The following is a 21,441-nucleotide window of genomic DNA, read 5'->3' as shown; positions in this document are numbered from 1 at the left end:
TGACCTCAAGATCTATCACTTGTCACAGAAGGAAATCAAGTTGGTTAAGTACAACTTGTTCTTGACATATCCAGATATTGAAGTTAGACGGTAATTTTCTGGGTCCTGCTTTTTTCCTTTTTTAAAGGTAAACATTATATTTGCCCCTTTCTAGTCTTATGGAACAACATCTGACTTGTATGTGTTCTCTGAAAAAACAACCAGTGCCTCTGCAATTACTTCACCCAGTTTCTTGAATACTTGAGGATAAATCTCATCCGGCCCTGCTGATTTGAAAACATTCATCTTGCCTAAGTAAATTTGAACCTGTGCTTTCCTTTTTCTAGGCTGATTCTCATCTAGCCTTCTCAAGTAGACTACTACTTGTTTCCAACCACACTTGGCATCTGATACTTGTCCCTTGTTGTGAACATTGAAGTAAAGATGGCATTAAACTCTGCACCATATATTAATGTCTCTTGCCTATTCAGTAAAGGAGCTATACTCTCCATGTCTTCCTCTCACTTCTGACCTATTTTAGAGAATATTTCCCTTGCCTTCCCTTCCTCCCCCCCTCCGCCCCCCCGCTTATGTCCCTTGCTTGCAATATCTGAATTTATGTTTTGGCCATCCTGATTTTGTCCCTGCATGCTCTTCCTATAGTCCTATAATCATCCATAATTACAAACAGCATAATTATATCCAAAATTTCCACTTTTTATAGGACTACATTTTAAGTGTCAAGTTATTAAAGAGTTGACTAGTTAGCTGGTCCCTTGCTGTGTTTCCTATTTTTTCATCTTATTGGGATAGCATGCTCCTGCACCCCTAATATTGACTCTTTAAGGAACAGCGCAGATTCCTTTTTCCCTTAAACCTGCATTCCCTGGGATCCTCCCTGTTGGCTTCAAGTTTGTTTAAGTTTGCTTTGCTGAATTACAGTACTTTTATTCTACTGTTAACCATTCTTTTTTAGTATTATGGGCTCTACCATTTCATGATTACCATCATCTAAGTTACCTTTCATGTCTAGTTTCTCAAAAAATCCCTCCATTTTAGTAAGCAACAAATCAAGAAGAGCTTGCTCCTGTATTTGGTTTCTCCACACTTCTAACAAAAAATAGTCCCCAGCACAATTAAAAAACTTGCTTTAGTAGCTGAGTACTGTTGATGCCCTTACAGCAGATTTCACAATAATTAAAATCCCACTTAAGCCCTGGGTTCTGTGATTCGGATTCCATAGTTATTTAATGTCACTTTTTGTTAATGATCCACACTTCTAACAAAAAATGATCTCATGGTAAATCCACAGCAGTAGTGACTACAGTGAACACAACTGTATTTCAGCAGCTGAAGATGTGGCTCAGCAGAATTACATAGACATAGACAGCAATAGAAGCATTTGTCCTGAAAGTATGTCAACTCTCACTGCTTATGAAAAAACAGAAATCAGAATACATAAATGGAAAGTGATTTGGCTGGGCTTGTCAGCTAGGTGAAATCTTAAGGTCAGTCAAAGGACAAATGTGTTAGCTATGAAATCACTTACCAAAAGCAGTAGAAAAATCAAAACCTATATAAAATGGTGCTGTGTAATTTTGCCAGCTGGCTGCCAGTTTTTGCAGCTTGTACCCACTATTTGATCCCAAACCAGCCTAACTTCTTGACCTCATAGCTACTGGTAATTCCCAAATTTGAAAGCAGTGCATTGGCAGAAATCAAATTTGGTGGCTTGGCTTCATCAGTGGAGACTGTGATACAAAAGTGCTTAAACGTTGTTGGAGCTGGGTGTGAATTAAAAGAGCCTTCCAGCGCTGACTCTTAGTGCTCTGAGAAATGTATTGGTACCCATTTGCACTCCAGAGTGTGAAAGATCATTTTCATCCTAAAAATATATCTTACAAGATGACAGATGGAATCAAGAATAACAACCTCACTGGGTATATCTACAGAAGACACTGACTGCTCAATAGCCTGATACAACTGCACAGTAGCATTGCGTGGCAGAAACTGTGCTGAGACACTATTGCACAGGAGTATTAGATTACTGCTCAATAGTGTCATTTAAAAGGTATTTGCCAGCACTACTGCACAGTAATTCCAGTAGTACATAGTAGGTGCATCTACATGAGACACTGCTGTGCAGTGGTTACTGTGCATTTATTTAGTTCTTGTTTATACAAATACTAAATAAATGCGCACTGTGCAGTCATGTCTCCTGTAGATGCGCCCTCTATGTGCAACATTTTTCAGAATCAAGGGAAATGCTAACTGCAACCACCTCTATTCTGTTAAGTAAAGTAAGAGCTAAACTTTTCCACAGTCAGTTATTTTAATTATATTTCTTAGGATTGGTGGTGTTTTGAAAATTGTGTACATTGGTAACCTTTACATGTATTTTTTTCTGAACCTTTCTTATGAAATTTACTAGGAATTACTGGGGACATCTACACAAGCAATTAATGCAATGCAATAAACTCCAGAGTTTATTGCTCTTCTGGGTGTGCTGTTTGAATGTGCGCCTGGGAGCACAGCACATTGAGCCAGGTTGGAACAGCCCCAGCTGCTCCCCCTGGGTTAATGTGCTGTGGAGGGGCTGGCTGGGGCACAACGGTGCTTCAGTGTGGGGCTAGCTGGCAGGCAGCCCCCTGCACTAAAGCATCCTGCACCCCAGTCAGCCTGGGGAGTGTCTATATGTGCTGTCACAGAGCTCTCAGGTGCTCTGCGACAGAGAGCAGAAACGGCTCGGGAGAGACCCCTAGTGGCGGAAAGGGGGAAGCTCAGCTGCCAATCACCAGGACTGTGCAGGTGCTGGTTGCCAGGGCAACCAGGGAAACATAGAGACAGGAAGGGGCAGGGCTTAGCCCTTCTTAAGCCCAGGCAGGAGGCCAGGAGGGCAGTTTCCCTCCGGCAGCTGAGGGAGGAGGAACTCTGCCAGCACAAAGGGGAGAACTCTGATGGTGGGAACATCCCTTGGTCAAATCTGATGGGGGTTGGTGTGCTCGCTGTCTCTGGTAGGGATGGATTCTTATTTTTGACCAGGACATTCTAGCTTTTATGTTGTAGCCTGAGGGCTTTGTATTCTTGTGTTTATCCTTTTGACCGGAGGACCAGGAGAGGCTATTAGGGGTTGGAGGAGGCCTCATAGGGACTCCACAATAGAGTGGGGGTTCCTGGCCCCAGAGAGGGCACAGCATTGTTTGGGGTGTGTTGGCCCCAGCCCAGAGTTAGGGGGCAGGGAGAAGCCCCAATTAAAAGGGGCAACAAGGAGCCCAGAGCTGGCATGGGCGAAAAGCCGTGAAATGGGCAGTGCGGGACAGACTAGAGGGCGCTAGTAGGGGTGCGGGCTGTGAGACGAGCTAGAGGGTGCAGGCAGAGGGATAAGCCAGAGAGCGTCCGTGCAGCACAGAGAATAGGACAGACCTGAACGACACCAGATACATCTGCGAGGCTTGGGCTGCAGTGTGAGGGGAGGAAAGGAGCTGCAGACAGTGCCTCAGGCACCGAGACAGAAAATAGGCAGCCTCCCATTTGATTAAGATCTTTCAATCAAGCGAATAACAACAAGGCGTGGCAGACGAGAAGGTGGGTGGTTGGCCCTTGATCGGTATTGCGGGACCACTAATAGATGGCCCCGAGGAGGCACAGCTGTCACAGTGCACTGCTGTAGAATAAAAAACTCCACAGCAGGGTAGCACTTGTTAATACAAGTACTTGTACACAGCAGGATAGTACTTGTATTTAAAAGTACTTGTATTTACAAGTGCTATGCTGCTACAGAGTTAATTAGTTTGCTCCAACCTAATAGGAGTGCATATGTAGATGTGAAATGTTTACTGTGGAGCTAATTAGTCAACTCCGCAGTAAATGTCTCATGTAGACATGTCCACTGTGTCAAAATTTGTAGCCTTAGACATAATGAACAGTTGCATTCTAGGCAATCAACACTAGAACTTGTTGGATTTTTAATCCAGTATCTGTCATATTATGTAGTCTATCTCCTTCTGCTAAAATCATTTATATTTGTCAGTATCAGTGTAGAACCTCCCCACATTCTTAGGATTCTATTCCTTACAGTGTGATTTATTTTATATAACATATTATTTTTATGCTGCCAGTACAGATTTGTTGTTTTAATCAAACCATTTGCTACATATAGAGGTGGTGTTCAATTCATAAAGCTCATTTAGTAGATGTCCATCTGCCACACACAGCTGTGCACATTGGAGTGTTTTTACGTTCTTGAATTTTTCTTTGAAAACCTTTGCAGGTTACATCTTGGGAATTTTAAGTGGCACTCTGATACGTTGCCATCAGATTATCACTTTCCTGGTGCAATCTACTTTCTGCAGTTTCTGCAAAATATGTCTCATGCTACTCATGACAGGTGTTTTTTTTCTGGTTAACTTTTGATATGGAAACCGTCATCTATTGATCGTTACACATTTTATCTTCTTCAATACTTTCTTATTCTGTAATAGTTTGCCATCTCTGTACTTATTCTCATTTAGTAATTTTTCATCTTTTGTTGAGAAGCCAGGATCATTTGCTTTCACTGATTTATGTAGAGCTAATAACATTACCTTTTATGACAGTTGTCTAACACTTTATTTTGTCTGCTCTTCTGCTCAGCCCTGATCTGAACTGTACCTAAAAGTGACATGTCTGGGTTTCTATGGAATATTAGAGCAGGTAGCTTTTCTTTCTATGGGGAGGATAAAGGTGCCTGATGAGAGGACAAGAGCCAAATCTGCAGGGTGTAGTGTGAGAGAGTGGAAAGTGAGAACTGGGAGGAGAACCTGTAGAAAGTAAGGCTGTAACATGGAGGGGAAGAGAGGAAAATTGATTGAATTTGGGGGTTGTGGTTTAATTGGTATGCAGTGAGTATGAAAGGAGGGAAATGGTATGGTAGAGATGAGGGAAACTGAGATTGGCTGAGGAGCTGGGTGGGCTGGAATATTAGGATGGGGTTGGGTAAGAAAAGGGGGACTGAGAACCAGAAGGCTGGGAGAAAGGTGAAGGGGGAGGGGAGACAGTTCTAACAAGGAGTGCTGGGTATTGGGGAAAGCTGGGACTAGCAGAGCAAAGGGAGTGGAGTACAGAAACTGGGATGGGAAATGTTAACAGTTGATGAAAAGCCTAGAAAAGGAGATTGGGACTCAGAACCTAAGAGGATTGTGAATAGAGATGTGAGTGACCAACTGCAGACCAGGATAAAAGGGAGAGAGAACTCAGATGAATAAATAGGTAGGACCTAAGGAAGAAGTCTGTAGATAAGATGTTTGGTGGAAGGGTTGGGAATTGGGAATGATTGAACAAAAATACCAGGTGAGGGATTAGGTATTGGAATTGAAACAGGAAGTCCAGGGGTATAAGATTAGGATTTATTGGGTAGAGACTGATGGGACATCTCAGGCGTAGGGCCTGGACTGACTAGATGAGGAGTGAAGAAGGGACAATATGATGACAGAACAGAATCCATGTCCAGTAGAGTTAGGAATAGAAGCTAAAGTCCCTGAGTCTCCTCATTCTCTGCTTTCAGTGAATGTCCATGAAACCAATGGGCACTTTTAAACATGCTCTGGGAGGTGGGAGACGCTTTATTAGGGTAGCTGCAAGAGTTGTGTAGTGTACGCAGGGTTGTGTAATGAAGGAGACTAGTTTGTAGGAGTCTGTTGTAGAGGATGTAGTGTGTATGAGGCAGGGGAGTGGAGGAAGAAGAGAGAGGATTTCATGGTTAAGTAGGCCCGGAGAACTGGATTCCCTCCCTGCCTCTCAGAGAATTTGTGTGTGATGCAAATCAGTTTTTCATATTTATCAATTGTATGTTTCTCATTTTCAAGGTACCTGGCTTGATATCTTGGGATCAGATTTGCAGAAGTTCTGAGAACCTATGGTTCTTAGCAGTTGAAGTCTACAGAAAGTAGTATAGGCAACCTTCAGGTCAATTTCCCAACTTTTGAATGCCTGATCTCCTAACCTGAAAGTTCTTTTACATGTTTTTGTATGTAGTTTATACAATAGCAATTTCATGTGATTTTATTAACAAGTAGCAAAGCAAAAATTGATTGCAGAGGATGGCCAGCTGTCAGACCAGTGGTATTTGGAATTAGTATGAAATAACTTTAGAGCTTTTGTCTCAACTAGAACAGTGGTTCTCAATCTTTTCTGATGCAAGAAAATGCCTCAGAAAATGCCAACTCTTTGCTTTCACTTATTTTTGACTGCAGAAAAATAATAGAATAATTCTTCTGTTGCAAAGAATTCATAAAGACCACAAGAGATCAAAATATTTTGACAGTATGGATTCCTATTTCCATGTCTAGGTTTATCTTGTGAATCATATGTAAGTATTTGCGTACCTAACAGTGAATATATTACACGATATCCCACAGCACCCCTAAAACACCCTAGTTGAGAATCACTGAAGTAGAGTTTTCAAGTTCACTGGTATTTATATAATGACCATGTTCAAAACATGCACTAGTCTGATTGCTTTATTTTATGTATTTCATTGTCTAATTTCCTTCCCACGAGTACTTCTTGGGAGTTTGTCACAGCATGATTGTTGGACTCCCTGGATAGTTAAATTAATTGGTCTTTCTAACCCTCTTCTCTTCTCTCCCTTACCTCTCTCAGGCATGTTTAAGTTGCCTCTATAGTGCTTGCCATGTGGTGGTGTTTATTTACTAGTCAGAAAATCAGTGTGTGAATGTTTTTCTATTATATGTTGTTTCTTTGTATTCCTTTAAACTTTGTCTTCATGCATAAGTAATAATTTTCATATTAAACATGGTCAGGAAGAAGGAAAAAAGAGAAAAGAATTACCATCTGCTAGACATAGATCTCCTAGGATCATTGCTAGTATTTATGGCAATGGATACTGTATTGTTTCATATTGATGGCTTCAGATCAGAGAATTGTAAATGTAATCCCCATGAATATGTCATCATCTGTCCTCCTTGATTAGTAATGGTGTAGACTACCAGGAAGATGGTATACCACATTTTAGTTACCACAAGCATCCTGACATTTTAGCTGAGAAAAACATCTCAATGCAGCCATATTTCCCTTAGAATTAACATTACATCTTATCATTTTGGTTCATTTTTTAAACACAGTGGCTTTCTTTATGGTATCCATTAATGGTGACTATTAATGTTCAAGCCATTTTTTCTTTTTAGAGCTTGCTAAAATAAATACTACTAGAATACAGTTTATTCATTTCTATAACTTTCCTTTCTGACCTTGGCTCCACAATTTCAATCCTTTTCCAATGACTGGCTGCAGTTAGGGACTGGATGCAGGTGAACTAATTGAAATGGAACCAGAAAAGACAGAGGTGATGGTGGGATATATGTCACTGATGGGGTTCAGCCTTCTCTTGTCACACAGGTTCTCAGCTTTGGGGTGGCACTCATGGATCCCTGGGTGGACCTGGATTTTCAGATGGTGGTGATGGCTGAGAGCACCTTTTACCAACTCTCTGGTTATAGGGCTACAACCCATTTTTCAGATTCAGACCTGACCGTGATCATCCAGGCCTTTTGTAACCTCAAGCCTAGCCTATTGCAATGTATTCTGTGTAGGGCTGTCCCTGAGAACTGTCTGGAAGCTGCAGCTGGTGCAGGAGAAAGTGGTCAGACTTCTGAGGGGGTTGGGTCTCCAGGAGCACGTACCTGCAGTGCTCCAACTTCTGTAGTGGTGCCCTATAGCTTTCCAGGCGCAATTCAAAGTGCTGATTTTGGCCTATAAGGCCCTGAATGGTCTTGGATCCATAAGTATACTTTTTCCCTTATGCCCCATCACAATTCCTAAGGTCAGCTGAGAGCAAGCTCCTGCCAGGACCATCAGAATGCCAAGTCTGCTTGGCAAGTTGCACCTCAGCTCTAGAAGTCTCACCTTCCTGAGGCCTGCCAGAGCCCAAGCCTAGACACCTATACGGGCAAGTATTTACCAAAGTTAGGATGAGTTGTTGTTTAGGGGATCTCTGGTTTACCCTGATTCTTGTTACTGTCCTGTTATTAAATTATTCCGTTTTCTTATTTTAAGCTGCCCCGAGCCTTTGTTCGGAAGGGCAGCATGTAAATTGAATAAAAAATAAATGAACTCGGATACTGCAGTAAGTAATATACAGAGCTCCTAACAGATACCTGATGGCTTTTATAGCAGCTCCTTTCTCAGTTAAATAATCCCACCATTGCTGAACATTACTCAGAACTGCTGGATGCTGACTAGTTTTGAAAATTGGGGTATTTAGGGTATTTTCTACACTGAGGCTGCATCGAAAGATGTTAAATCAGGAAAAGGACCAATGCTAGGAGTTGTCAAAAACCATCTCTTGTTCATGTTTCAGGCAAAAGGAATTTCAGTTTACCAGTACCTCAGAGGATGTTAGAGAACATTATAGTCTGAATGTTTCTGTGTACCAGTGGATATTTTTTAATGCAGATGTTCTTTCTGAGAGCAGTGCAAGTCTTGGCTTGCCTGTGACTGGCTCCCCTGTGCATCTTCCCTCCTAGTGCCTATACCTCTGTGAGTGTTCCTTCTCCACACCCTCCTGCCCCTTGCCCCTGTTCCTGTCTCATCCACACCCTTGCTCCATGCCCCCCCACACACACCCTGCTCCCTCTGCAGCCCGTCCCCACATGTCCTGCTCCTCTCCCTGCCTTCTCCCCACTTACCTTCTGCTGCAGCTCTGCTCTTCCAGGGCACTTAGCACCAGCAGCAGCCCCAGCCCAGCCCTGCCCTGGAGAAGCAGCAGCAGCTCCTGGCTGGGCTGGGTCAGGAGCTGGAGCAGAAGGTAAAGGGGAAGGGGGCAGCTGGGTGTCCAGAGGGGCAGGCTGCAGGGAGGAGCAAGTGGTAGGATAGGCAGGGTGCGGGGCAGGTACAGACACAGGGGGCAAGAGTTACCTCTTCACCCTTCCACTGCACTCATTCCTATGCTTCTTGCTGTTGTGTTTACCATCCCCCACTGAATGAGCCATTCCAGCTCAGCTCAGGCAGTGGATTAGCTCCAACTTCAGGTCTGGGACCAAAGGTGGAGCTAAGCCACAGCCTGCTCGGGGCCATTCTTGAATCCCAAATGGGGCAGAAACCTCATCTTAGAGTCAAGTAAATATGGTAATTACTTCTTATAATGTTGATTCATAAAAGTTGGCTGTTGGCTCTATGCATGTGACTGAGGAATAGTAAAATTTTGTGAGAGTTGATTTATACATTAAAAAAATTGAAAGTGTTAATTTATATTACTCTGAAACTTATTTTTCCAAAGCTAGGGAAAGTAGTCCAGCTTTTGGGGTGTGGTTGTCCATTCTTTTACTCTTTTTGGCAAAGGTGTCAGTTCTGTTTTAAATGTGTTCTCTTCAGTAACAGGCAAAAAACTAATGAGTCAGAAAGCTCTCTTCTACTCCCATGAAAAATTATTTTTCTTCTTTTTAAATATGTGTTTTATGACATTCTTCTAACACAGATGGTTTACTGAGTTTGGAAAGCTTTTCTTGCTTTTTATAAATGGAAAAGACAAATAAGTGTAGAGTATTTTTAAAGATATTTGGCCTTTCTTAAAAATGTGTTATTGTAAAATAAGAAGGAAGGAAACACATATAGTGTAATGTTCTGTTGATCTCAGCTATCTAATGCGAAGCTTCTGGCCTAGCTATTAAACAGTAGGTGATGCTTATTTTATTGCCTTGCCATTTGTAGATGATTGTCCAACTAAAGAAAGAAATCCAGGAGTTGAAGGATGAGCTGGCCATGGTGACTGGGGAGCAAAGAACAGAAGAACTCACCCAAGAAGAGCTTCTTCAGTATGCTTAGTATTGTTTTCTTTATTCCACTTTCACAGGAAAAGTTTTATCCGCTTCTTTGTTGGCATAATGATATAAAATTCACCTCAAAGCACTAAACTCCCCTGAGATGATAATAAAGTGTAGTTAGGCGCCAGGTTAGAGTGGCAGCTTTCCATGAAAAGCTGTATTAGGCTGCTGGCAATGTTTTCGCAGTCTCAGCTTTGAGGAAGTAAAGAAAAGAGAATATGAAGGATGGGAATGTCTCTCAGATGCCAGCTGAAGAGTAGTGTTGTATAATAATGCAAAGTAAAAAAACAAAAACTCAGTATTGGAAATAAGATCTGAAAAGAATTTAAGAACAGTCTTTTGTGTTAAGTGTCCTACAGCAGTGCTAGTTTGTTATATGCCAAAGAAAGTTTGCACTGCTAATGCATGGTACATTCATGTCTTAAAAGTGAAATATTTAAAATCTTAATTGATCCTGGGTTGCTTAATACATACCAGTTTTGATGGCTCCTATGGCTTTACAGTTATAAAACTGTACAACATGGTTTTGAGATAGGCTTATAGGTCTGGAACAGTTAAACACTATTTCTTTCTCTGATGCTGTGTCTTTGTGGTTTTGGTCATCTCACTTTATTTTCCAATGCCTCTCTTGTAAAAGTAAAATAATATCTATCTTATAAGATGCTGAATAATTAATTAGTTGACAGCTAAATGTTGGTAGTTAAATCCTGATTATTTATTAGTGCAGTAGTATTCAGATATTTTGCAGCTTTAGGGTCCTTGTCTTCTTGTGTAAATAAGTGTTTATTAAAGAACCAGGGGTTTTTGGAGTCACAGCAAACAGCTACCAAGGACTGCTGAGGTGCTCCAGTTGCTTGCCGCATCTTGAATTTCAAAGGGCATCACTTCTTTGATTGGCTGCATGGGATCACTAAAGAGATCCAGCTGAGTGGAGAAGTAGTGCCTTTGAAATAAAAGCCACAGCAAACAGATAAGCAGCTTGTCGTTAATTCAGCAACCCACTGCAAGGTAAGCAGGTTTTGAACCACTCAGATAAACATAATACAGGTGCTGCTGCATCACCATTTATTTATTATTGAAGTGGTCCAGAAGAGGGCTACAAGTACGGCTGCGCATAGCTTCAGTTGCTGATTTGATTCGGTAGAGATTCAGCCAGATTCAGCTGCTGAATCTCCAAATCCAGATCGAATCAGGAGACCCTCTAATCTGTCTGAATCAAATCAGAGCCCTCCAAATCAATTCGGAGAGACTCAGTGGTTTGGACATAGACACAGCTTTAAATGTTTTTTCTACATACCTCAAGGTACCAGGTGGCTCATGAACACTGAGATGGTGAGGCAGATGGAGTGTCCCATGGGAGCGCAGAGGGGTCTCCAGCGTGCTCAGCAGTGGACCTGGAAATGGACCAGAAGCACTTCTGGTCCATTTCCAGGTCCGCCACAAAGCAGGAGGGGGATCTCTGCCCCGCTCCCTTGGCTCGGCAACTGGTGCCTCCTCAGTCTGGGTGGGCACCCAGGGTCCCTCCATGGCCAATCGCTGAGCTGGGAGGGTGCAGTGGGGGGGTCCACTGCTGAGCATACAGGTCCCGCCCCCCCCCGCGCTCCTGTGGGGTGCTCTGTTCACCTCACCATCTCAGCATTCATGAGCCGTTCCTGGTACCTCAAGATATGTAGAAAAAACATTTAAAGCTGTGTCTGTGGCTGAATTGCTGATTCTCTGAATCATCATCAAATCTTCAGATTTCGATGAATCGAATCAGAACAGTGATGTGAATCAACTAACTGAATCACTGTCACCCGAATTGGGCTGAATCCAAATCTGAATATAATACAGCCACTTTGCACACCCCTAGCTACCAGTATAGAAGAGTAAAGAATTTTTGTTAATAGAAAATATTGAATTTTCTTACTGGTGAATTTGTGGTTTCATAAAAATGCTGTTAGTGAACATTTGAATAAAGAATTTATTTCAGTCACTCCCTCTGTTAGTGCATACTTAAATAATCTATAATGAATTTAAAATTTTTAGTTTCCTAATTTAAATCTCTGTGTGTGTTTTTAAACTTACTGTTAGTTAATAGTCTTTATCATATGATAGAATAAGATGTGTGTGTGGTAACACCAACAGTTTTTTTGTGTAGCAACATTATGTTTAGAAATAGACATGTGGAATGTTATATCTATCACTTGAATTTTCCACTCAGGTCTTATTCATTATTGGGTTTTATAGTGTTCTTTAGTACTGGTTCTTTCGAGTGTCATTTCTTTTGAGACTGCAGTCATGAATCTTACTTTCCAAGATTTCCTACCTGTGCTATTCTTTGCCAGACAACTGGCAGTCTACTGTATGGAAATAGGTTTGAAGTAGATAAAGCTATTTAATATGAATATGCAAATGAAAACACCGAATAGAATGTAGCCTACTCGGCCTCTGGCAGATGTTACACTTAAGATGTAACCAGTAGAGGCGTGCAAAGCCGGCCATATTTGATTTGGATTCGGCCTGATGCGGGGGGACAGTGATTCGATTTGCTGATTCGGATCACTGTCCCGATTTTGATTCAGCTGAATCTGAATCTGAAGATTTGACTCTGATTCAGAGAATCAGCGATTCGGCCATAGACACAGCTTTATTTTTTTTTCTACATACCTCAAGGTACCAGTCACAGGCTCATGAATCCTAAGATGGTGGGGAGGATAGAGTGTCCTACAGAAGCCCCCTCCCCTTCTCCCACCCCACATGCTCAGTGACGGACTGTCATGGAGTGGGAACCTACGAGCGGCCGTGTACTCGCTAGCGCCCCCCTGCCGTGCCAATTAGGCAATCCAGCACTCTCAACTCGCCCACCACGTCTTTGATCTTAGGTTCAGTATGGGAGGCTGCCTACTTGCACCTATGACACCGCGCTGGTATTACCTCCGTTCCAAAATGGGGTGCTCTCACCCCAGCCTTATGGGCAGTGCGTGCCTCCGACCTCCCCTTATAGCACGTCCCAAGCCTCGCCGCTCTTCCTGGACGTTGTCTGGTCCTGCGCCCTACTGGCGCCCCCTGGGCTGGCCTACAACCAGCGCCCCTTCTCTGGCGCCCCTGGGCCTAACCCGTAACCAGCGCCCCTTCTCTGGCGCCCCTGGGCCTAACCCGTAACCAGCGCCCCTTCTCTGGCGCTCCTGGGCCTAACCCGCAATCCGCGCCCCTTCTCTGGCGCACCCCCCCAGGCTGGGCCCCCTTACCTGGATTAACCCTACCTGGCCCCTTCAAAGTCCTGCCAATGATGACCCTGACATAAAGTGTGTCCTGTAACGCTCAGGCGGCCGGAGCCTTACCTGGCCCCTCTGGTTCCTAGGGCTCCCCTGCTGGTATGGGGACCTTCCAGACCACTCTTTAGCCTGCACCTGTCTTGCGTGCCTGTCAATGAAACCGCCTTGGGGTGGCTTAATCTAGTACGTGGCCCACCTAGGGCGTCTGCCGCGCCTCCCGCGCCCGTTGCCCCCCTGTGGGGCCTTTGCCGCGCCTCTCCTGCACAAACCGCTGTGCCCCACTGAGCACCACTCGTTGTGCCCCACTGGGCGCCAGGAACTCCCAAGCTGCTGGGGAGCCCCCGTGAGGCCTCCTCACACCCCTGCAGCCTCACCCGGTCCTCCGGTGTAACCATAACAAGCTGTGAGCCACGCGGCTACAACACAAGCAAAAAGCCCACTGGCTTATAACACAAACCACACGCAATGCTGGCTCTCACCAATACCTTTCTCAGGGCTCTCCCTCTCCCCTCGCATCATTGCAGCAGTCAGACTGCCACCGTAGGCTCTGCTGCTCAGCTCTCTGCCGCAGAGCTCCTGCTCGTGCAGTGGCCAGAGGGGAACTGCCCACGGGCTCCAGCCTGAGCTGTTATAAAGGGCCCGGCCCTGCCCCCTTCCAGTCACCTGACCGGCTGGTTTTCACAGCAACCTGCAGCTGCACTGCTCTGCTGATTGACAACTCTCCTCTTATCCTTTAAGTCACAGGCCACCTCAGTGCCCCTGTGACATGGACCCAGAAGTGGACTGGAACTACTTCCAGTCTTCTTCCAGGTCCGTCACTGAACATGCAGGGGCCCTCCCCTCCTGGCTCAGTGATTGGCATGGGTGCCCCGCCACACCCAGGAGGGACCAGTTGCCGAGCTGGGAGATTGCAGGGTCACTCACGTACTCTGCAGTAGACCTGGAAGTGGACTAGATGTACGTGTAGTCCACTTCTGCGTCCACCACTGAGCATGCTGGGGATCCCCCATGCTCCCATGGGACGCTCCATCTGCCCCACCATCTCAGTGTTCATGAGCCACCTGGTACCTTGAGGTATGTAAAAAACATATAAAGCTGTATCTATGTCCGAATTGTTGAATCTCTCCAGATTGATTCAGAGGCTTCTTTTAGTTGATTGTCTACCAGGGGAACTAGATACAATGTCACCTCCCCTGTTCCTCCCTCCTGCTTGCTCTTCCCCCAGGTGTCATTCTTCCTCACTCACCTCAGGGCTTTGGTTTCCATCACCTGGCAAACTTAGTTTAAAGCCCTCCTCACTGGGTGAGCAAGCCTTTCTGTGAAGACCCTTTTCCCTCTCTTCATCAGGTGGATCCCATCTCTTCCCAGCTGTCTGTCTTCTTGGAAGAACACCCCCCTGTCAAAGAAGCCAAATTCCTGATGGCACAGCAGGAATCACCAGCACCTGCGCAGCCAGGTGTTGATCTGCAGGATGCACCTGCTCTTCCTTGGTCCCTTTGCCTTGACTGGGAGGATTGACGAGAACATAGCCTGAGCCCCACACCTCCTCACCATCAGACCCAGAGCTCTGTAGTCACTTGTGATATGCTCAGGGTTTCCCCTGGCAATATCATTGGTGCCCACATGGATGAGTAACATGGAGTAGTAGTACGAGGAGTCAGAGGGCTGGATGAGTTGGTATTCCCTCCGTGACATCTTGGATTTGGGCTCCAGGCAAGCAGCAGACCTCCCAAGAAAACAGGTCAGGTTTGCAGATGGCTCCATTTGTACCCCACCTATCACTTTTTCTTGGTGGCTGTCATCTCGATCTTTCCCACCTTGGTGAGGCCTGGCCTGTCTTCCTGCACCAATGGAACCTGCTCCTCTCTCTCTGCTGCTAGGGCTTCTGTTTTATTAACACATCTGCTGACCTTATGTGACCTGTACCTAAACAATATAGTGCTTTTCAAAACTCTTAAATCTTGAATCATAGAATAATAGAAGTAGGGTCGGAATGGACCTTGTAGATCTTCAAGCCCCCCCCCCCCCCCCCGCTTAATATATGTCTTGCTGTGTTCTTTCAGAAAAAAAAATATTTAGTGGTTTTTATGGGCAGAAGAGAAAATTAACCAATGAAAGTGAAATGTTACTAAGTATATGCTTGGCAGTAAATGAAAATATATATCTTCATCTTTTATTTCTTTCACGTATGGAATACCCAAGTTAAAACTATAAGGCACTGAACAAGTACTTTATTTCCAGCTCCATCTGATTTTTTTTTATTTCAGTTACTTTCTTTTCAGAAAAGGATACAAATATATAGTAATTTTCAATAAATACAACCTCAGGCTAAACATACTTATGTAGTTTAATTAGTGATTTTTTTTTTTTTAATAATGACACTACTTTTTTTTTCTCCTAGGAGCATCATAGGGATTGATTAATGAATGTTCAAGAGTGGTATAGAAATGTTTAAATTTCAAATTACTTGAGATTTACTGCATGTTATACCAAGTGCATCTTGCATAATGGAGTACATCCTGCTTCTCTCTTTCCCTCGCAGGTAGTTCCAGATTAAGTCAATGAAGTGCTCACTTGAATAAAATATTAGTAGAAAATACATATCTGTTACTGGTTCTTCCACTTAGATTTTTCTTTCTGGTTGCTTTTTTTATATAGCGGTAGGCAATGTACCTGCCAGAGATTTTCCACATAACTGATACCCAGTAACACTCTCCCTTTCACTCAATATACAACAAAATGAAAAACAAATGCTCTTGACTCTTTTAATGTGTATGCTAAATTATTACACAACATGAATAATCTTTCCTGAAAAGAAAACTACAATGTTCTTTGGAATTTTAACTTTAAATTCTGTTTTATATAGTTGGCATATACCTTACCTCTTTATATTTTGAGTTGTATTATTTTTATACTTTTAAACATTTCAGAGTTCTTTTGCTCTCATTTCATTTATTTAAAAAGCTTAGCATAAAAAATCCAGCTAGACTGCATAAATGGTTCAAAATTGAGTTCATAAAATGCTTTCAAAATTTGAGTTGCTTGCTTTGGATCTCACTCTGCTTCCTTAACTACAGTGAGCTGATCTCTAAATGTTCCTTTTGAGCTAGAGAATTATTTCCTTGTTTAGAAAAAAAGAAATGTTGGACCCTTTCGTACTCTTGAAAAAACATAGAAAATAGCAGCATGCCTCCCCACCATAAGGAAAGTGTATACTCACAGGCTTCTGTATAACAATTTGAAATGTAAAAAGTTTCATTTAAATGGAATGTTTCTCCTTTTTTTTTTTTTTTTGCTTTCTGAGCAGTATGCCAGAAATAAGATGGAAAGGACTTTTTGTCTGAATGATGTTAGTATATTTTTTCCTCCAAGTGAGTTCACTAGAAACTTACATTTTGTGCCTAGAGTCAGGATTTCAAATCAAATTCTTGTGTTCCATAGCACCCACGCTTCCAGAATCCACGCCAGTTGGAATTCTATAAACCCAAGATCGGAAGTGCTGGCTTTGCACATTAATTTATTAATAACTTTACCTTATTTCTTTCAGGTACATGCATTATTGCAGAACTTTTTTTATTTTTAACTTAATCAGTCCATTATTGTTCATCATTTTCAAGTGCTGGCCTAGTCATCAATCCCCTTCTGGATTTCATTTTCCTAATTCAGTTTTTTGACATCTGTATGCTAGCACAGTACTAATAATATCTCACTATTATACAGTATGGTATGGAGCAGTAATAGCTACCCAGTATTTAAGCTTCTGTGGGTGAATCTACACAAGATATTAACTACAGAGTAGTCTAATAACACTTTACAGTAGTGTGCCAGGCAAAAATCATGCTAATACACTGCTGCACAGTAGTATTAGGCTACTGTGCAGTAAGCATCACTAAAAGCCTGTACACCGGTGCTTTTTGTGTGGTAGTGCAAGTTATTGTGCACTGTTTTAGTATTTTGTTATCCAAGTACTAAACTTAATGCACAGTAACTATGGAGCCTTAATGAACATGTAGATACACCCACTACCAAAAAATTTCATTTACAGAGTGGGCACAGTAAATGAAGCATCCCTTTGGCTGTTGTTAAAAGTTTATTTCAGCTGCAAGGTGGATGGTGAATAAGTATATAACCTTGTCTCAGGTCAACATAAATATAAAAAAATAAAAACAATGGCCCAAAAAATCTTTACAAAGATAGATGACCTATTTTTTAAGCCTGTGGGGGGTTTTCAAGCATGTCATAAGTTAAGCCCCAAGCCCTCCCTCAGTGCCTCTCCAGTCTGCTGCTCTGCTGTCTTCTTTATGCCCTGTGCTCACTGGCCAATGTACCACTCTGCTTTCTGCCCCCTGCTCTCCTGAATCTGCTGTATGCTACACAAAAAGCTGCAAGAGCAACTTGTGGTACATATGGTGCAGTTTGGCTACCTGGGTTTTAAGCTGTTCGAAAGTTAGGTGCTTTCACAAAATTGTACTTAGTAGCCTGAGTCACACCCATTTAAAATAGACATTCACTTAGATCTGGGTCTTTTCAGAGTTAAGAACACTTTAGAAAAGCAAAGTTTATGCTGACCTGGCTTTCTAAGTCTGATAGAGCTTATGTCAATGAAGAACTTGCCAACGTAGTGTTTTCACAGAAATGCTGACATTTCTGAAGAGTTATCTTTAAATCTTCGAATAATCAGTGAGGCTCATGATTTCTTTTGTGACCAAGTGAATAAAATAGGAAATTCTGCTTAATTTCTGCAGATTAATATGGGCTTTTGCATTTTAACATTGTAATAGATAAAAGAGTAGCTTAGTTTTCAAAAGATTCATAGAGGTAGGGTCGGAAAGGACCTAAGTAGATCTTCAAGTCTGACTCCCTGCCCTTGGCAGGAGAGAATACTGGGCTCATATGACTCCAGGTAGGTAACTGTCAAGCCTCCTCTTAAAGATCTCCAAGGTAGGAGCCAGCACCACTTCCCTTGGAAGTTGGTTCCAGATCCTAGCCGCCCTAACTGTGAAATAGTGCCTTCTAATGTCCAGCCTGAACGTACTCTCAAACAACTTATGGTCATTATTCCTTGTTACTCTGGGAGGTGCTCAGGGGAACAGGGTCTCTCCCATTCCCCGCTGGTCCCCCGCTGGTAAGTTTATAGATGGCCACCAGGTCCCCTCTCAGCCTTCTTTTGTGAAGGCTGAACAGGTTCAGGTCCCGTAACCTCTCTTCATAGGGTCTGCCCTACTGTCCCCGGATCATGGGAGTGGCCCTCCTTTGGACCCTCTCAATGCTGGCCACATCTCTCCTAAAGTGCGGCACCCAGAACTGGGGTGTAGGTTCTAGATGTGTTGGTCTAAGGACATGTGTGCCTAGAACTGGATGCACTACTCCAACTGTGGCGTGACCAGTGACGCATAGAGGGGAAGGATCATCTGCTTGGCCCTGCTTGTGATGCATCTGTAGATGCATGACAAGGTGTGGTTGGCCTTACTGACCATGTCCTCACGTTGGCAGCTTGTGTTCATTTTGGAATCGATAATGACTCCAAGATCTCTTTCTGCCACTTTGCTTTCGAAAAGAGAGTTCCCCGGCCTATAGGTATGCTGCTGATTCTCTACTGCCCAAGTGCAGTGTCCTGCACTTGTCAGTATTGAATCCAATCCTGTTCTCATTTGCCCACCCCTGTAACCTGCCCAGGTCCAGCTGTATCCTGTCCCTCGCTTCTAGCATGCCCACCTCGTCCCAGATCTTGGTGTCATCAGTAAATTTGAACAAGGTGCTTTTCACCTCCCCTTGTCCAAGTTGCTAATAAAGAGATTGAACAGTGCAGGCCTGAGGACCGAGCCCTGGAGGACCCCACTGCCCACATCCTTCCAGGTCGATTATGACCCATCCACCACCACTCTGTGGGTGCAGCCCCTCATCCAATTTGCCACCCATCTGACTGTGTAGGCATCAATACCACAGTCGCCTAGCTTTTTAATAAGAATGGGGTGGGAGACAGTGTCAAAGGCCTTCCTGAAGTCCAGAAAGACTACATCCACCACGATACCTGCATCCAATGATTTTGTGACCTCATCATAGAAGGCAATCTGATTGGTCTGACAGGATCTGCCCATAATGAACTCATGCTGGTTGCCCCTGAGCATTGTCCCCCCTGCTGGTCCTTCCCAGATGTACTCCTTGATAATCTTCTCAAAGTGCTTCCCCAGGATCAAAGTAAGACTATCAGGCCTATAGTTGCCTGAGCCCTCCCTCCTCCCTTTTTTGAAAATAGGGACCACATTGGCCTTCCAGTCATTTGGCACCTGGCCAGGGCACCATAAGTGCTCGTAAAGCCATTCCATGGACCCCTCGATAAGATGAGCTCCTTATTGTAGGATTCAGCAATTCAGATGCTTGAATTAGCATTTACACAGCAAAGTGACTATTTGAATGCCCAGCATGGGATTCAAGCATCACATATTTCTTTTAAATTATGATTCTTTTATGAACAGTGATTGTTTTAAAAACAGCATCTTCTCATCGGGAACAATTCCTGCATGTATTGCTCAAATCAATACACTGCTTCTGAGGCTAAGATTTTTACTGCTTTTTTGTTCTTGAAAGTCAAGCAGGAAAGAATCTAGCTAATATTTAGGAATCAAGTTCCTTAGGAAAAAAAATCTTATTACTTGTAAACTGAGCAAGTTTTACATTGAAACCACTGAAAGGCAATGCCATTTCAGAGTCACCTTTTTTAGGAAAGAATTTTTCTACATATATCTTAACTGGAAAAGGAGAAAGCATATTATTATTTTTTTTAAATTTAAGATGCCCAGAATATGCTAGGAACCTATCAGTACATGAATCAATAGGTTTACAGAGGAATGTAATATATTGATTCCATTAGTAAGTTGTGTAGGGAAAAGATGCCAGCACAACTCTGTAAGGCTGTTTAGATCTAATTGTCTTGTGTAATATTAATTCTAATACCATTTAGAGCAGTGGTTTTAGACTCAAGGCATCCTCAAAAAATTTCAGCTCATAGGTTTCACTTCTTTTTTTTTACTATGGAGAAATAATAAAGCAATTCTTTTGTTGCAAAGAACTAAGAAAGACCACAAAGATGAGACTATTTTTAACACAACAGATTCCTATTTGAAATTTCTGGTTTTGTCTTGGGAATCATGGCTGTATGCTTAAAAGTACTAAAAATGTTTGGAATCCCATGGTACCCTTGGAAGGATCTTAAAGCACCCCAGGATGCCATGGTAACCTGGTTGAGAATCACTGCTTTAGAGGTATGGGTAACAATGTATAACAACACACACAATTTAAATTAATGATATTTAAAATTTAGGGAAGATTTTATGAAAATACATCATACTAAATTTACCACATTTACAGCTTCACTATGGTCATTAAGTTATATATCCTAGTAATTTGGAAATTCAGTATCATAAGCCTAGAATTCATGTCTATGTCAGTGGCAGTACTTTGAACCCTCTCTACTAAAACACCAGCTTCTGTAACACAAGCAAAAAGGTTATCTCCATTAGTTGTTAGTACTGCAGGGCCTGTAGCATAAAGTTGGGGCAATTCTGGTTCCACTCAGTTGGAAAAAAGTGGTGCGCATACACTAGCCATTTCATCATACCATTAAATATCATACTGCATTCCTATCTCCACTGTTCTTCTGATTGCCAAAAATAAGTTCAGTTTCCAGAAATATCGTCTCATTCTTTCTCATGTCCTCTTTTTATGTCTATTAAGTGTTCTAAAACCTCTCAACTCAAGGTTTGAATATGGTATTTGTCAAATATTTGTTTTCACATCTCATTTAAACCTATTTCACATTCAAATCCATATTTACTTTCTTGACCACATGTTTATACTTTTTTGCAACCATATTTCCTCTTGAAGCATTGCTCCTCATAGTTTAAAAATCTCATATTTTTTTCTTTTATTATTATTTTTTATTTCCTCAGTTATTTCAGTTTATTTCCATGGAGAAAAATGTCAAATGTAGTCTGCTTGCCTCAGTCCCATTTTCTAAAGAGACGAGATCATTTATCAAAAAATCTGAAGTGCATAAGCACGATACGTCTCCAACATCCACAAAAATCAGGTGGACACCTTACCTACTTAACTGCCTTGAAAATCACACTAGCTGCTTATGTACATCTTTAGGCATCTTTGAAGATCTGGTCCATAGGTGCTTATGAACCTTAGTCTCACCAAAAGTTTTTAGAAGCATATCTGAAAAATTTCTTCAAATATAATATATCATATGCACATCACAGTGATGTCTGTGTTGTGATGTCTTTTTAAATGCTTGTGTAGCAGGGCACTGGGGTGCCTGCTACTGGCGTTGATAATAGGGCTTAGCTGTCAGTCGTCAGGGCAGCACAGCCGGCAGTTGCCGA

At 42.7% G+C, this 21,441-nt stretch overlaps 1 protein-coding gene across 5 annotated transcripts in view; it reads left to right on the top strand.

Annotated features, from left to right (window-relative positions):
- KIF6 (kinesin family member 6) overlaps nucleotides 1–21,441 on the top strand; it is a 421,087-nt gene that overhangs the window by 163,484 nt on the left and 236,162 nt on the right. For all 5 annotated transcript variants that reach the window (XR_016442273.1, XM_090046733.1, XM_090046752.1 and 2 more), the window contains one exon: nucleotides 9,685–9,788. Coding sequence is in view for 4 of the 5 variants with exons in the window: in XM_090046733.1 (XP_089902859.1) it covers nucleotides 9,685–9,788 (104 nt within the window). In the remaining variant the exon portion in view is untranslated. The remainder of the gene's footprint in view (nucleotides 1–9,684; nucleotides 9,789–21,441) is intronic.

Source organism: Crocodylus siamensis, chromosome 1 (genome assembly GCF_052110815.1).
Source record: "Crocodylus siamensis isolate JL-2025a chromosome 1, ASM5211081v1, whole genome shotgun sequence".
NCBI classification, from domain to species: Eukaryota; Metazoa; Chordata; order Crocodylia; family Crocodylidae; genus Crocodylus; species Crocodylus siamensis.
This window is presented reverse-complemented; position numbering and strand designations above follow the sequence as displayed.